Below are 17,264 nucleotides of genomic sequence, written 5' to 3'. Positions count from 1 at the left end.
TTATTATAAATATATAATAATATATATAATATATATATATAAATTTATAAAGAGTGTTCCATTAACCACCAACAAATCCTCACGTTAGCTCCTGGTGGACAAAAGCCAGTACCTCGTCCAGACTATACCTACGCTATTTCTTGATTTTTGTTTTTTTCTCGCAAAATCTGCGAGTTTATTTCTAATAAATGTACTAGTTTTCCTTCTCAAATTTGCCACTTTATAGTGTGGCAAATTTGCGAATTTATTTCTCGTAAATTTGTGAGTTTTTTTCTCTCGCAAATATGCCACTTTATAATGTTGCAAATTTGCACGTTTTTTTCTCTGATAACCCCCCCACACACCCTTAAAAAGGCCGTTGTAGTAAAAACTCACGATATTGTGAAAAAATATATATAAATATTTGCTGGTATGACTGATTTATATGAGATAATCGCCGCAGTGGCCCAAACATTCCTAATTAAAATTAAACTGCACTAATAAACTAACCACCAGAGTGTGCTAGAACTACACAAATGAACTACAATCATACCTTTTGTGACATGACAACGACGATATTGTGGCAATTTCAAAATCGCGATATCACGATATTGCAGTTATCGTTACATTCCTACCGGATACTGAAGAGCGGTGACTTGTTTCGGGCACCGCGGCTTCAAGCGTTGGCGCTGAGGAAGATTCTCGCGGCTTTTCCAAGGTAGACAGAGCTTTGTGATCTGCACGGTTAAACAAACACTTTCGGGTTAAATCAAATGGACAAAACAGTCTTGTATGGTTCTTATCTCACCTGTGTCTGCAGCCTGCTCGTTGCCAAGCTTATCAAAGGTGTTGAACGAGATGTCCAGGTACTCCCTCTGGATGGCGCTCACAGCGATCTTCCTCTGCTTCCGCTGTCGAGGAACAATCTGAATTTTAAACTCTGCCTCGTCGTTGTCATCGCCGTCATGTGGTTTGAGTTCGCTGTCCGCTTCATCGCCCATTTCGTCGTCTTCCTCATCATCGCCGTACTCTTCCTCGTCGTTGCTTCTCTCCGGTGAGGACAGAGGTTCCGCTCTGTCTTCCGGGATGTCCAGGAAGATGGTCCTGCCAGAGGGGCTGGAACCCTTGGCTTCCTCGAGTGTCCCGAACGCCTCGTCCAGTGAGATGTCCGGCAGATGGGGTGACTTCCTCAGCAGGTCTCGCTTCTGCTTCAGGGTCATGATGGGGCTATCGTGACAGATGTTTTCCAGTCGTTCGGGTAGTTCCAAAGAACTAGAAGGAGTCAGTTTCTTTTCCAAAAGCGCTTCTCCTGTCAGAAGGTCTGTGATCTTTTTGTCACTGGAGCAGTCCTCTACACTCACCTGCACCACAGGGGACAGCCGCAATGTGTTACTACTGACAGGGGAAGACACAACTTTTGGACTTCCATTGAACTTTGAGCCAGTTAACACCATGTTGAGGTCAAAGTCCTCATCGCTCTCAACGATCCTGAGTGGAGGTAAAAGCTCGAATACTAAGGAGTCGCTGTCAGACATGGAGAGCAGTGAGTGTTTTTCCGGAATGGAGGTGCAGTCAGAAGAGAGGTCGATAAGGTCTTGGTCCTCCTTTCCCGCAGCTGACCCCCCAGCAGAGCCATGATCCAGCTTGTCCTCAAAGGTCTCCATGCAGCTGAGACGGACTTCGGGGATGACAGGTTTGGAGATGTCGGAATGGCCGCCTCGAGAGCCCCGCCTGTCCACTGCATCGCTGCCCTCCACTCGAACCCAAGAGCCATCGGACGATCCTTTGCCATGACGCCTGCTGCGGGCGGGACCCGATGGGGTACGGACAACAGGGGGCGCCTGTAGGTCGCAGCGGTCGATGCAGGATTTGCGTCGATGTTCGTCCAGGTTGAAGAGGATCGAGTCCGTGTTGGAGATGTCCAGAGACTTCTGCTTGTTCATGGCCTGCAGACGCTTCTTCCTGGTGCTCTCTTCCCTTACGCAGTGCAGAATGCTGTCCTGAAGGGCGCTAGCTTCCCGGTACTCTGACAGCTCTATTTCACCTGATGTGGGTAAAAAGCAGTGCTGTCAAACGATTAGGGCTGGATATCGATTCTAATTTCCTCAATCGATTCCATTTCGAGTCAAATAAGTTCAGTTCGAATTAGATTTTGGTCTGATTAGATTTGATTCACTTCAATCCGATATTGATTACCGTAATTATGGAACCTCAATTCTTGTTAAATATCAAGGACATGATAAAAACAAATTCCAAATTAAATTTTGCGGAGGCAGTAACTGGTTAAATGATTTTATTTATTAATGAAAGTAACACGTGTTATGATCACTTAAGCGTTAGACAAACATTCACATCAGCAAGGGTGAGATGAAAATATTTTCATAATTCTAATTCAATAATTGTAAATATAAATTTAAAAGATTCTGAATTGTCTTTAGGTGCATAAGTCAGGTCTTTCATAAATGTAAAAAAAAAACATTTAAATTCATGTGAACAGTAAATTTCAGGAAAACAGTAAGATACAAAAACTTATGAATATATGGGAAAAAAAGATATGAAAATAATTGATTTATGGTTTTATGAATCAATAGGCTCAAAAAGGAAAATCGATTCGATATAGATTATTTGATTTTTAAACCCAGCCCTACAAATTATTATATATATTTTTACTAATTAACTGCACAATTTCCCATAATTAATCGCGATTAATCAGATTTTTCTACTTCTGCTTCTACTTTTTTCTTCAAAACTAGTTAACTGTATTTACTTGAGTAAAATCTTGGAATTAATGTAAAATCATCAAATAGAAAGTATATTAATCATCAAAAACTGTTCTAATAGCTGTTCTTTGATCCTCGAATAGTCACCTTTTTTCTCAAAGAAAACAATTCTCAGAACTTGATTTGTGTTTTGAATTTGGCTCTGCAAAAATGTGCAAATGACTTTAGAATACTCCGACAAGGAGGTAAAGCTACCAAGTTTAACTGAGTGATTTTTTTATTTTTTTACCGTTTTAATACATTTAAATGAATCTCCGGAGTTAACGCTTTAATTTTGACAGCCCTTGTACGACATCGGTAAAGAAAATATGTCATCAGCAAGCAGCAATGGACTGGACTCTTACTTTTCTTTGCATTCAGCTCAACTGGTTGGTATTTCACAGACTTGCTGCCGCCAATTCTCTTCAGGCGGGCAAAGAAGGTTTGTGACTCCTTGTTTGCGGCCCCGGTGGGCGTGTCATGAACATCTGACTCATCAAATACACTATCCTCCTCTGAAATAGGGTGAAGAAATGCAGAATGAAAAACAATCATCGTGTTGAAAATATCTGTAGGCAGAAACCGAAGCTGTAAATTCACCTTTTTCCTTTTCACTGTAACGGCTCATGTTAGAGTTGTCACTGTAAAGGGGGCCAGCGGTGGCGTGGGGGCGGCAGCTGTGATACTGGGCGTTCAGGGTGTTGATGGTAATGTAGATCAGATGGAGGACAACTTTACTTCCATCCATTTCTCTGTAGGGATACTGGAAAATGACACTCAATTACTACTACTACCTTTTTTTTTCAGACCGATACAAGTACGATTACTTAGCTGTTGAGTAGTCACCGATACCAAAGTACCGACACCACTAGTACTTTTGATACATAAAATCCCCCACCCTCCCAAAAAAACACAATCACAGATCATTTTAACGAAAGACCCATATATCCCAATATAGCATTTTTCCTTCAAATTGTATGAAATGAATAGCAATTTTCTATTCTTCTAATTTTATTAAATTGTATTAATTTTTAAAACGGCCACAAGAGGGTATCGGCCGATACCTGGTATTTGTACTCACCCATCACTGCTAAACATAGTAGTAAGCAATAAAGTATAAATACTTATCAATACTTAGTAACTATTTCTGTTATCTGCAGTTAAGGTGAGTACCGGACTACTGGTATTTATTTTTCTAACAACTTTTTACTTTTACTTTGAGAACAGATACAGTATCTATGGTTTCAACTTTTCGTTTAAACGCTTGCTTCTTTTTTCAACCTCAAAAGATGATGACAGTGCAAAAAAAAAAAAGATGTTAATAGAGAGGTAAACTCAATTTAAGATATTCCCCCTCCATGGTCTTAACTAACATACTTTTTTGATGTTGTCAGCTCAAATGATCATTTATGGAGAATTTATTTGTGTTTTGTGCCAGCCCCCAAAAAAAATAAAAAATCTGTATATATAATTTCCAGGTGTCTGTCAGCTAATTTAGCATTGAACTGAAATGTCATTGCCAGAAATTCAAAACAGTGGGGGGAAAAAGTGTACCTTATACAGAATGACCAGCAGGGCTTTGAGCCACATCTGTCTGATGTGCGGCCTCAGGGCCCAAAGTGAGCATCGGGGTGGTTGTTGAAAATAGTGCCTCAGCTGAGGACACGTGCAGTACTTCAAGACCTGGACCACCAGGGGGAGCAGCTGCTTTCCTAAACTGATGTTATAGTCCATGACCTGAAAGAAAGGACATGGAATTCTTCAGCCTACACTATTATATTCATGATAAAGCAGATGCACGTACACACACATTAATAAGTGATATTCTATAATAAAAGTGAGTCACCTGTGCAATACCAGCAATGAAGGCATTGAAGCATGTCGAAGTGCGCATCTTCTGAGGCGCAATCATGAAGCAGCCCTCCTGCTGGTCGTAACCCAGCAACACGTACAGGTGACGCTTCACCGTGTTGAAGGCCTTGGCGCTGCCAATGTCTGCCTCGGCACTGCTCTTGTCTTTGGCCATGAATTTCATGAGCACCATGATGAGCTGGTGAACAGTCTGGTGGTCTATGCCTGCGTCCTCTGGGAGCAGGTCTCTGATGATGCTGTCCTCTTCAGGGGGCAGTGTCTGGCCTGCATGACAGACTGAGGCGTCAGGGTTTCACAGATGGACGGAATGTGGAGCCAGAAGGGATATAAAAAAAAAGAAAGAGGCAAGTGTACTCTAAACTCATCTCTTGGCCTTCTCAGTTGGCTGAGGTACACACAGACAAAATTGTTGTCGATAAAATTGTATTTTATTAATATTATTTTTCTTTCATTTTCAGACAATTTTACCAACAATTTTATCCACGTGAGTATAATGCATATGCAAAATGTTATTGGAATGTGAACATTATGTGTGGTAAATGAAATACATTTAAAGTGTTGTTTTTGTTTTGCAAAATAATGTTGCATACTACTATTTTAAATATTGAATATGTATATGTTTTAGCCTTATGTTATTTTGGGTTGGTCACGGGGTCATTGTGTTATGATAATTATGCTGTTGTTTGCTTATGCAGTTACTATGTCCTCTATGACGATAATGTGGTCAGTTGCTATGCAGTCGCTGTGTGCCTATGTCAGTCACTCTTTGTCTTATGCGGTTACTATGTATGCCCCCTTATGATGTTATGCGGTCAGTTTCTATGCAGCTACTATGTGCCTATATCAGTCACTCTAAGTGTGTCTAGTCTTATGTGATAATGTATGATGATGATGTATTAGCCAGTCTTAGTTTGTCTAGTCTTACATAGTCCCAACGTCCTTTATGGTGATAATGTGGTCAGTTGTTATGCAGTCTCTGTGTGCCTATATTTGTCACTTTTTGTCTTATGCGGTTACTATGTCACTTATGGTGATGGTGATGGATTAGTCAGTCTTAGTTTTTCTAGTCTTGCACAGTTACTATGTCCCATATGATGTTAATGTGGTCAGTTGCTATGCAGTTGCTATGCGCCTATATTAGTCACTCTTAGTTTGTCTAGTCTTATGCAGTTACTATGCCCCCTATGATAATAATGTGTTCAGTTGCTATGCAGTTGCTTAGTTTGTCTAGTCAGCCATATTTTAACATATTAGCCTTTATTCTGTCATATAGAATTGTGCATTGCCCTAGTGAGAGTAACTGAATGTACATTGAGGTTCTTTAGCCCTGCTCTCTTTTGTTACATTGTATGTCACGTGACACCTTATCCACCAAGCTTAATATATTGTACATATTATGTGAAGTAGCAGTGTTTTTATATTTGGATATTTTGTTTACCTGGCAGGACTTTCTCAATCATATCACCAAGTGTTGGGGCTGAGTGCTCTTGCCTGGTAAGCCTTAGAGCTACAAAGAAAATATGAAGAACATAGCTGAGAGAGGTGACAGGAAAAGGTACCACAGGGCACACAACTAAGCACACACAAACATGCTCGATAAAGCAGTCCCCAACTATTTTTGTGCCACGCAGAGGCTTCACGTCAGGCAATAATCAGGTTGTTGAATATAACTCAGCAGTGTTACCTCCCTACTCTGGCACAGTGTAAATGGTTCACTATTTAGAAAGTGTTAATTCAACTCTGTAGAGTGTGGAGCTGAAACTGGAAAAAGTGTTGAAACTGACTCTGTGATAGCCATTTTAACACTTGACTTTTTTGCTGTGACAAAGGGACAGCGGTACATGAGGCATTTGAGATCAGCTTCAGCATTAAAAAAAACAAATTCATGAGCATGCACTTGAAAATGTTGTTGGACCCCAGACTAAATGAAAATATCACAGAATACTTTTGAGGACAAAGTGGCCAATCCACACTACTCACAGAGTCGGTTGCTCAGTGACTCGGGGAGCGAGAATGCCCGCTTGGACTCTGGCGGGCCGCCCTTCACGCTGTCACGCAGGGAGCGCACACTCTTCTGGCGGTTCCTGGCAAAGCGCGCCCGTCGTATTTTCCACATTGCCGCATCGCTGAGGTTTGCCACGTTGGTTCGAACTGCAGTGATGGCTGTCAAAAGAAAGGTTAAGATTGTAATTTGGAATGGACTGTGATGTGACTGTCACAAAAAAAAATCACGTTAGGTGACTTTGACTATGGCGTACTTGTTGGAAAAGGGAACTCCTTGTTACAGTCCAGGTGCAACTGAGCCTCCAGCGACAATGTTTCAAAGCGGTTGACGAAGAACTCCCAGCTGAGGGCAGGCACGTCTTTCTTCAGGAAATGAAGCAGGAGGAGTTTGCTGAGGATGACGGGACGATCCCTCACGACTGTGTCAAATTGGAAATCCAGGCAGAGGCATAAGCCCTGAAGAGCACAGACAAAAGTACATTTAAAAAAATAAAAAAATAAAAACACACATTTGGACACTCTTATTACACTGTAGTGTCTTCAGAAAGCATATTGCTGTTAGTTGAAGGACTTGTGTGAGCACCTGCAGCGCTGGCCTCTTGATGGTGTCCAGCAGCAGTCTGGCTCGGGTGGCCACAGCCGGATTGACATCCTCCACCGAAGCCAGGAAGCAGCAAAAGGCGTGAGCCAAAGAGTACTTGAGCAGGTGGTTTTTAGTCACAGCGCCAATGTCTAGGAAGCGGCACAGCACTGCAACCTTCTCCACTGAGAGAATATCATAAATAGAACCATTTAACAATTTTTAGATAGTATATATGTAGCATGAAATGATATATAAGTGCACTCCATTTCGCATTTACCATATTCAACCATACAATAAATCCCTTGCCTAAATTGACTTGTTTAACTTGCTGCACTACACAAGAATGAACACAAGGTGTCAGTGTAGGCGCAATAACGTTCACACGGCCTGTTGGTCATGTCACACTCGAGTAAACAAGATCACTGAATCACAAGTATTTATTCCAGCAAAAAAGATTAGTTGGGCTTTGGAAAGATTGAAATATCACATTAATTTTGGCATTAATTTCAATGTAGGCATACCATCAACTCACTGGCCAAGAGATCAATTTGTTTACAAGGCTACAAGGACAAGTAAATTACCAGGATCCTGTATTGCCTGTCCATCAGAGGACATATTCCTGATTCTCTCAAGGTCAACTTGCAGCCAATCACCAGGTGGTTAAAAAAAAAGAAGTCCTATCAAGCCGTCAATTCCTATTTGCCGGGTGCTCGAGCCGCACTGTAACCATGACAACAACGGAGGAGATGTGGGCAGCGGTGTAGGACGTATGTTATATAAAGAGAAAAAAGGGGTCTTGTTCAAATGGTTCACTCGTCATATGCTTATAAATCACAAGATTGGGGATTTAGGACCATTATAATTACCAATGCTTATACATCTACAGTGCATGCAAGAATATTAGATAGAATTGCACATCTATAATTTAATGAGCTCCAAAACAAGAGCTGCAACAAAAAATGTAAACTATCCGATCCATGCATTTTCTTAACACTCCTCATTTGGATCACACATGGGTGAACTGGAGACTCTCACAGCTGACATGGGGGTGACAAGCAGACGGATCATATAGAACCTTCAATTTGATCTGTGTATACATTATACTGTTAAGAGTTGTTTATCAATGTGTGCTTATTGTACCTCGTTTGAACTGGTAGAAAACTGCACAGCAAAATAATAAGCGCTAATGAATTTCTTTTGGTTACTTTGTTTTGCTTTACGAGAGGGACATATATTAACATCAGAATTTTCAGCATGCGCAGTGCAAAACTACACTACAATCTATAATACATTTTAAAATATATTTTGATACAGCTCATGCACTGCCTCTTATTAGATTGTGCAGGTTAAGAGTATCAAAAACACAAATTTTGTTTTCCCCCCACATCTCTTCTATAAATCATCTCAAAAGGCAGAGGCGGAGAAGAAAATGCTTCATTTCACCTGCTTCAAATCGTATTTTCCAGTCTTTGCTGTTGAAGTTTGTGTTGATGAGGTTCCAGAAGATGTCCGCCCCGTGGGACAGGGAGAGCGCGTGCAGGAGTTGAGGCACCGCCAGAGAAGCCAGCTGGCAAAACTCGGACTTTAACATCGACCACAGACTGTAAAGCAAATAGAAACGAGTGGCATTTAGCATTCTTAACTAGCCAATGTGTTCAGGAGGGTTGCGGAAAGGTGTCATTTAGCACATACCATGGGATGAGCATTTTTTCTTGGATGAAAGCCAGAAATTGGGGGTGATCCTTACGGGCGAAGTACAAACACTCTCCATGCAGACACAAGATCCTCAGACAGTTCAGCATGTTAAACAAGATGTCGGGCTCTTCAAACTTGGACATTTCCTGAAAAAGAAAAACAAAACAAACATGAACCACCAAAGCACTAATACCTCAATGTAATTTCTACCCGTTAAATTTTACCTGCAAGATGGTGTAGATAAGTTTTAAAGACACAGGAAGTTGCTGGTAGGAGAACTTTTTATCTGAGTTGTTTTTCATTGCTGCAAGGAAAAAGAAGGATTAATTAATACAATTATACCAAGCCATCTGATTCCATTTCCTGCTTCAAATGAGATGTGAAGTATCTTTTACATATATAATCGATAAAATTAGGGCGGTTCGATACCACTTTTTTCAGATCTATGCCAGGGCGAGTAGTCAACTGTTGAGTAGGCACCAATACCGAAGTACAGATACTACTAGTACTTTTGATAGAAAAATAGATCCCAAAAAACAATGACAGATGATTTTAAAGAAATACCTATATATATATCCATATAGCTTTATTCCTTAAAACAGCAGGAATTCAATGGCAATTTTCTATTCTTTTAATTTGAACTTCAAGTTATTTTGATACATAAAATTTCTAAAAAATTAAAATAAATAAATAAAAAACTTAAACACTTAAAAAACTAAATCACACAATGACAAATCATTTTAAAGAAAGACATACATATCCCAATATAGCATTTTCTTTAATTCATGAAATGAATGGCAATTTTCTATTCTTATAATTTTTTAAATTTCAGTTCTTGATCATAAAACGGCCACAAAAGGGCAGCAAATACGTCGTCATTGCTTGAATTAGGCTGGGTATGGACTATATGCCACGGAGGAGGCGGGACTTACGACTTCCGGGTTTTCACCAATCAACTTTGTTTCCGTTTTCGGTTTGCCACGTGTGGGCCGCGTCCCAGTACTTGCGCTTCCGCCTTTGTGCCCCTCGGTTGCGCGTTTCCGTCGACGGGTGCGAGGCGACGAGTGTGTAGCGTCTGTCTCAGTGTCCGAAGCATTTCAGATAGCCGAGACGCCCTCCCGCCAATGAGCCGGAGCGCGCAGTTGGGGGGCGCAAGGAAACGACATTGGATACCTGGCATTGGTACTCACCCACCCCTACTTTTGATACATAACATTTCTCAAAAAACAAAACAAAACAATAACATATTTTTAAAGAAAGACCTACATATCCCAATATAGAACTTTCCTTAAAATGTATATTGGTATCAGCCATCATTGCGAATACCGATACCTTGAATAAAGGCCAGCATTGACCCAATACCAATACCAATACCTGGTTGTACTCGCTCATCCCTCAATAAAATAACCAAACTGCTCAAATGTATCTAAAGCATATCATAGCTGCATAAAAGCCGGCAGAAAATTTGCCCACTGATGAGTTTATGCCATGACATCATTGATTTTGTGTTCGTGATCTTTGATTGCTTTCTGTCGCATACTTTGTTCCTTGTCACATTCACACACCATATACATTATTCCAGTAGGCAAGGCAAAATGTGGGCCTTCCTCAGATGCACCTGTCACCACTTCAGGGCCACGGAGACTTCAGCTATTGTTTATTTAGCCTCATGTGATGTTATTTTTGTGCACAGTTTGTCTTGTGACAGGATGCTGGATGGAGATGACACTTACGTGCAGTATCAGGAGAGTGGTTGTCGGGGTTGTCAGTGTGTGGCGCACTCGGGTTGGCTTCTCCCTCACTTCCGTTCTCCGCTCCAAGGGAGAAATCGGACTGAGGAAGCAATAATGTTTCCTCTAAACTATCTGTGGGTTCCTGCAGAGAAAATCAGTCACACGTTTCCAATCCAGACAGAAGATGAGTAGGGGTGGTTTGGGACGCAGCATGCTATTTAAAAGCTTTAGTTGCTAACGCACAGGGTTCATTAACATTCAGTGGAATAAAAATGCACGCTGTGTCTCACCACCAGGCGAATCTCTTCCCGGGGGGTCAGCCTCTCCAAAAGCTCGCAGCCCAGCTGGTAACACAGGATGCTGGATTGGCAAAGGCTGCACTCTAGGGCCTTCTCATCCTTCTGGCAGGTGTGCGAGCCCCCCCATGGGGCTTGGAAGACATTGTTGATGATCCCTACAATATCTTTCCCCAGGCTGGTGTCTAAACCGAGCATCACACCGTCATCCTGCAGCTCCATCTGGGACAGCGGGCGGGGAGGTGACCGTTAAAAAGACGGAAAAGGAAGTGGAGCACGACGCACTCATCTCAGGATCCCACCTGTGGGCACTGCTGTCATTGCACTTGTTGCGACTTGAGTGACAACTATCTATGGTGCACATTACACTCTGAAAACAGATGGGTCAAAAATAACCCAATTGGGGTCCAAAAGGGGCCAACTCAAATGCTCGGGTTAATCATTTCAACCAAAAAGTTGGGTCAAATGAATAACATAAAACAACCCCAAAAAATTGGTTTACATGCATAACCCAAAAAGTTGGGTCGAGCTCCCAAATAAAAAAGGTTGTTCAGTGGGTTGTTCATTCGACCAATGTTTTGGTTTACAAAGTAAATAAATAACCCAAAACATTGGGTTGATCCCCCCAAAATGGGTTGTTTTGTGGGTAATTCATTTGACCGAACTTTCTGGTTTAAATAAGTTAACCAAAATGTTGGATTGGTCCCTTTTTTACCCAATTTGAGTTATTTTTTATGCAAATTCTTGTTTTTCATGCACAACCCAAAATGTTGGGTCGGTCCTCCCAAAATGTAGTTGTTTTGAAAAAAAAAAGAGTTGTTTGGTGGGTTATTCATTTGAGCCAACTTAATGGTTTGAATAAATAAACTAAACTGTTGAATCGGTCACTTTTTGACCCAATTTGGGTTATTTTTGACCCAACTGTTTTTAGAGTGTATACTTACTGTATGTATTCAATACATTTAAGAAGGTCACCTGTTTTAGTATGAGGTCAAACATGAGGATGAAACAGCCCAGGTTCATGTCGTCGTCGTCACAATCTAAATCCAAGGCACAATGGCCGGTGGCGTGGCCCAGGTTTTTAAACGGACTACAGCGTAGCGGACTGCGGAACGGGCTCCTGAAAGGACTTGGGAAGGGGCTGAGGGTGTTGTGCAGCCCACGGCGCCCCGGATCTGACACCACGCTCACCTACATGGACAGAAGCCATCACAATACCATAATGGACAGTTGTGAAAAGATGAACTAGTTACTATAATGTATTGGTGAGCCATCAGGGCTCAGCTTCTCTGCTGGCCTAAAAACACAACAACAAAAAAGTCATAGAAGCTCTGGCCTACATTTACAAATGGAATTCTAACAGTTGTTACATTAAATTGGATTAATTTATTCCCCAAAAACTATTCTCATTTTATAGCTTTATTTATTTATTTTTATGGGCCGCATTTTGTCATATGAGTTAAAACACTCATGTATGACATGACTATAGAATATTGAAATGGTTTTGCCTCTAAATAAATTTTTATTGTTATTTTTTAATTTATCATTTGACTAAATTAGCCAATCATGTAGCGATAGAAGGTGTGACCAAGGTATGTGTCAATCACTTCTTGGTAGGTTATTATGACCTTTGATTAGCACCAAAAATTAAAAACAAGGGAGTTAACTATTTCATGTCATGCGATAAAAAGATGTTGTTTGAAGCTCAGATGGATCCAAATGGACGGCTGCATACAGCTGCAGCCACTGGTGCCAACCTGACCATTCCCACAGGGCCATCGTATAAGTTGATCGCCACTCTTATGTTTTGATAAGGAAATATAGCATAAAAACCGGTAACATTTCGTTTTTTGGCAATGCTCCATCATAAACAAGTCATTCTAGCAATGTAGCTTCCGGGCAGCTGCGATTTAACCAATGAAATTTCAAGTGTGCATTTTTCCATCCTCTGATTGGTTGGTCGAAATGAGTCAAGTTCAATGAGAAAAGCAGAATTTGAATACAATTAATCAGCATCTCCAGTGCATATGATATATTTTATATAATGTTTATAAAATTATTATGTTGCTGACATGTTTTTAGGTAAACTGTTAAATTGTTTCTGAACTGCTCCAGATGTGGTACAGTTGGTTTGTATAATTGTGATTTGATAGTGGCAGTATTAAGAGGTGGAGTAGGTCAAGTAAGTGTCCATTGAAGACCCAGGTAACAAATGCACAGCCCGACACTGCTGTGGAGTGCTGTTGGATGTTATCTTGTCCTGAGTTCACGCAAAATAATTTAAAACAGGCTGCAAATTTCTGAAATACTGAAGCTTAAAATGTTAAACCCTGATATGTCAGTTCGACTGCATTGATTGTAAATGGGAGTGTTACATCTACATTGCAGATAAGTTAAATTAAGCCCTTTCAGGAATCTATATTTAGAAATTGGCAGTTACCATGGCAACATTCAGCACAAGTCGGTAAATGGTAGAAGTCAAATCCAACAACAGTTCAAATGTGCCCAGTCTTTACAAAAACCCAAGCGTCCATGAATTGACCCTCAAGTGATGCAATAACTGCACTTGTTTTCATGTTTTGCGACCGCACCGGGAAATGATCAAATTATTAAATAAATGCCTTAATAATTATAACAAGTTAATTTCTTTCTTCCTCACCCTGCGAGCTCCAGTGTTGCTAGTCAAATCAGAGGCACGTGCCTTCCTCTGATTGGCCAGCTCCTTCAAAGAGTTCACGCCATCCGAGAACATGCCAATTAGCAACTGCAGAGGCACCACGATATCCAGCTCTGACAGCACCTAGGACCATTTAAATAAAAACTGTCACATTGGTTGATATTTTCATTTGACTAAAAAAGGAGATTTCAGGTTTCGTGTTTTGCTTGATTGAATTGTCTGCGTTTGCGCAACAATGACTCTGCAAATGTGCTGCGAATCCTTTTAACACAGCAAATGACTTCATTTTTTTTTATATTGGGACATGACATATTAAACAGTGGCAAACCACCACTTCTCTCTGTGATCTCAATCTGACCTATTTACTAAATTAATTCAATCTCTCCATCACAGTTGTGTCAGAAAACTTGAAAATGATCCATGGTGGCAAGCTCTAAGTGCATATGGGATGGAAGCCAAAATCTCTCCTCTCTCTCCGTCTCATTCTGTGACCCAGATCCATATTCAGCAGGCTCCTGCCCAGACTTGACACTCTACGACAACCTGTTCAATTCACACGCACTGCGGACAGAACCACGGGATGGTCAAGGGGAACAATGTGTGAGTCTGCGTGTGGGTGTATGCTTACATGCAACCACAGCAGAGCCTGCTCTTGCACGGACGCTGGATAGCCAGAAAATCTGCAGCTGATGAAGCCAAACATTTCTTCCATGGAGAAGGGAAGGGGGCACAGCTCAATGTCAAACATCTTGCTGCATGAACAAGCCAGGGGAGAAGGATGTTAATTATCCAATAATTGAAAATAGAGTTTGTGTCACCCAAGGCTATATGTTATAATAAAAAAAATATATAGACATAATGTGGGAAATATATGAATTACATTTATTGGCCAGAGTTAGTTGAATGACGGTCACATTTACCTAAGGACTTCCCGGAACTCTTTGAGTTGCTGGTCGGGCACCTCTGTGCGGATGGCCTCCAGCCACTCGGGCATGAAACATTCCCACAGTGGTTGGCTGATGACATTGTAAGGGATCAGACACAGGATGCGGTTTAGACCCTCCTTCAGTTGTGTCACTGTGCTACAGGACTTGTCCCAATAACCTCCCACCTGAAGAGAAAAACATCATGCACAACCCAATGGTTGACTGGTAAACAGTCCCGGTTTGATTGTGGCATACAGGAAAAGTGGTTACTGTTTATCTGCCAGCAAAGCAAATTATGTGCACTGATTTATAAAATATAAAAATTGCACCCAAAAAAATCACTTTTTTTCAAGAAATTGTTGTTATCAATCACCCTTCATAATAATAATAAATACGTTGAAAAATAATTGAACCAACCTTTTTAGCTGGATTTTGATGTCAAAATTAGTTATCCATCAATTTGTTGCGTATATGTGATAATATGAGGCAATCATACAGTTACATGGGTTCACAGTCATAATGGAAACCATAGCTACATTAAGGCCCGTGACAAAAAAAAAGAAGTTTCTTTAAGGTACGCACGGATGATGCGGTGCATCAAGTAAAACACTTCAGGCTACATTTGTGTAAAATGTCTATGTGACTAAATGACTACAAGTAGGCTATTAAAATTAAATTAGTAATTTTACTTATAGAGGAAGTCAACCCCAAAAACATTTCTTGACAATAATATGTTCTACTGTATACAGCCCCACTAGCCTAAATATGGCATTCTGGTTAATATTGCATTAGTGGGATATGAATTAAGCAGCAAAATCCAGCAGTTTTTATCAATATCGGAAGACGGCCATTTTTGCCACTTGCTGTCGAGTGGAAATTACATCACAGTTGCTCAGGTCTCAGGTAGCAACCACACAGCTCAGCTTCAGAAAACAGGTGAGCTATGATTGGTCATTGCCAGAGCCCTGAGCAACTGTGATGTCATCTTAAGTCGACAGCAAGGGGCAAAATGGCCGCCCCTGAGATAGATAAAAATGTCTGGATTTTGCTTTATAACTCATATTCCACAAAATTTATATTAATCAGAATATCATGTTTAGACTAGTGAGGTTATTATTGCCAAGAAATGTTTAAGGTTAACTTCCCCTTTTTGCCATGTTCAAGAAAAGCATGCGTTTTTGTGTTTCCAAGCAATATTTCTTTACAATGAAACACATTTTCATCACAATTCTACAAAGTACAAGCATTACTTGTGCTCATACTCACGCTGAAAAAACGATGAGGTATTGATGCTCTATACTGCTATATTGCATCAAGAAAGCTATTACGAAATGACAACAGCATGTCAAAGAAATGTTACTACCTGAAAGATGACAACGTGTGTAAAATAAAAAGCCACTCTATCAAGTATTAAGAGGAAGTTAAATTTATAGCCTGGATATACCGAAACTTATTCCTGTTACTAAAAGATACAAAACATACTGGTCACGTACTTTAGGTGCATGGATGAATGCGCATGACTCAGTAAATAAGAGTGTAAGCAATAAACATACTTATTTTAGTTTAAAAGTATGCTAACATAGCTTTCTAATTAGCATTTTTGTAGGACCCACAAAATAACAACAAACATAAAAGAAAATTATTATTTTTTCAATTCAAAACAAATTTAAATTAAAAAAAACTAAAAATACATGAGTTCACGTTATGAATTTACAGGAATTCATTGTGATATTTTCCACCATGACCTTACCCTGGCAAACTCAACAGGTTTGGGCAGGAGACACATGACCATGACGTCAAATCGCACATCGCACACCGTCTTTAACCATTTGGTGACAAACTGTGGCTTTAGCTTCTCCACCAGGCTTCCCACCTCGTCGTCCATCATATAGGCAGTGGAGTGAAACCACTGGAAAACCATACTAACCAACCGGGCCAGACTCTCAGTGGGTGTGTTCTCATTGGGGGTACACAGGCTCACCTGTGCATGAAAGGGAAGTACAGAGAAGCAGAGCAATAAGCCATATAGTTGCGATAAGGGAGCCATGTGACGCAACTATCCTTATCTAATGTTCCCTGTTATTGACAGACTTGGCAACGGGCCTTCAGTACACACCAGGAACCAGATGCCAAACTGACTGAGAAGGCGCTGGTCGTGCTGGTCGTCCTCTTTGTTATCAAACTCGATGTTGTCCAGAGAGTGATGCGAGGAAGACAGGCCCATCTGCCGACGCCTGTTCAGCTCAAACTCACGTTGTTCTGCATGAATTTCAGCCTCTTTGAGCAGGCTGGAGAGATATGGAGAGATAATAAAAGACACATCAGTCGGGACTGCAGGAATAGCATCTAAGGACGTCCAATTTAACATTATCATTATTATTGTGGTGGGTGAAGAAATGACAACATCATTACGGAGCTGTTTCTTCAATGTTCTCTGTTACATGATTATCAAAACAGCTCACAGGATGATGAATCACAGTACATCACTACAAACTATTTGGTAATATTAGCTGGTTATATGTACAGATAATAATAATAAAAAAAATAAACATTTATTTTTCCTTTCGGACATGGTATTCATTTACAACGGCCTACAATATGTAACTTAGTAGATCACAGCCTCCGAAAGAAAAAAAGGGCTTATTAAACCCCATCCTCAATATACATAATGACGCATCAATCATCAAGACCTTAATTTTTTTCCCCAACTTTTTCAAAAATAATTTTCTTTATTTATGTA

At 40.5% G+C, this 17,264-nt stretch overlaps 1 protein-coding gene across 3 annotated transcripts in view; it reads right to left on the bottom strand.

Annotated features, from left to right (window-relative positions):
* unc79 (unc-79 homolog, NALCN channel complex subunit) overlaps nucleotides 1–17,264 on the bottom strand; it is a 43,376-nt gene that overhangs the window by 11,451 nt on the left and 14,661 nt on the right. For 2 of the 3 annotated variants that reach the window (XM_086094574.1, XM_086094575.1), the window contains exons 13-33: nucleotides 16,641–16,812; nucleotides 16,275–16,505; nucleotides 14,519–14,709; nucleotides 14,227–14,350; nucleotides 13,581–13,721; nucleotides 11,897–12,112; nucleotides 10,916–11,143; nucleotides 10,626–10,767; nucleotides 9,117–9,196; nucleotides 8,890–9,038; nucleotides 8,641–8,798; nucleotides 7,198–7,379; nucleotides 6,869–7,070; nucleotides 6,591–6,773; nucleotides 6,049–6,117; nucleotides 4,585–4,886; nucleotides 4,293–4,475; nucleotides 3,339–3,501; nucleotides 3,104–3,253; nucleotides 788–2,023; nucleotides 615–716 (exon numbers count right to left, since the gene is read on the bottom strand). In XM_086094574.1, coding sequence (XP_085950700.1) covers nucleotides 615–716; nucleotides 788–2,023; nucleotides 3,104–3,253; nucleotides 3,339–3,501; nucleotides 4,293–4,475; nucleotides 4,585–4,886; nucleotides 6,049–6,117; nucleotides 6,591–6,773; nucleotides 6,869–7,070; nucleotides 7,198–7,379; nucleotides 8,641–8,798; nucleotides 8,890–9,038; nucleotides 9,117–9,196; nucleotides 10,626–10,767; nucleotides 10,916–11,143; nucleotides 11,897–12,112; nucleotides 13,581–13,721; nucleotides 14,227–14,350; nucleotides 14,519–14,709; nucleotides 16,275–16,505; nucleotides 16,641–16,812 — 4,604 coding nt within the window. The remainder of the gene's footprint in view (nucleotides 1–614; nucleotides 717–787; nucleotides 2,024–3,103; nucleotides 3,254–3,338; nucleotides 3,502–4,292; nucleotides 4,476–4,584; nucleotides 4,887–6,048; nucleotides 6,118–6,590; nucleotides 6,774–6,868; nucleotides 7,071–7,197; nucleotides 7,380–8,640; nucleotides 8,799–8,889; nucleotides 9,039–9,116; nucleotides 9,197–10,625; nucleotides 10,768–10,915; nucleotides 11,144–11,896; nucleotides 12,113–13,580; nucleotides 13,722–14,226; nucleotides 14,351–14,518; nucleotides 14,710–16,274; nucleotides 16,506–16,640; nucleotides 16,813–17,264) is intronic. The other variant, XM_086094577.1, reaches the window with a different exon arrangement.

The sequence above is a fragment of the Leptonotus elevatus genome, chromosome 14, assembly GCF_054856555.1.
Source record: "Leptonotus elevatus isolate MCC_2025b chromosome 14, RoL_Lele_1.0, whole genome shotgun sequence".
Lineage (NCBI taxonomy): Eukaryota > Metazoa > Chordata > Actinopteri > Syngnathiformes > Syngnathidae > Leptonotus > Leptonotus elevatus.
Note: the sequence above shows the minus strand (reverse complement) of the source record. Positions and strands in the feature narration are given on the sequence as shown.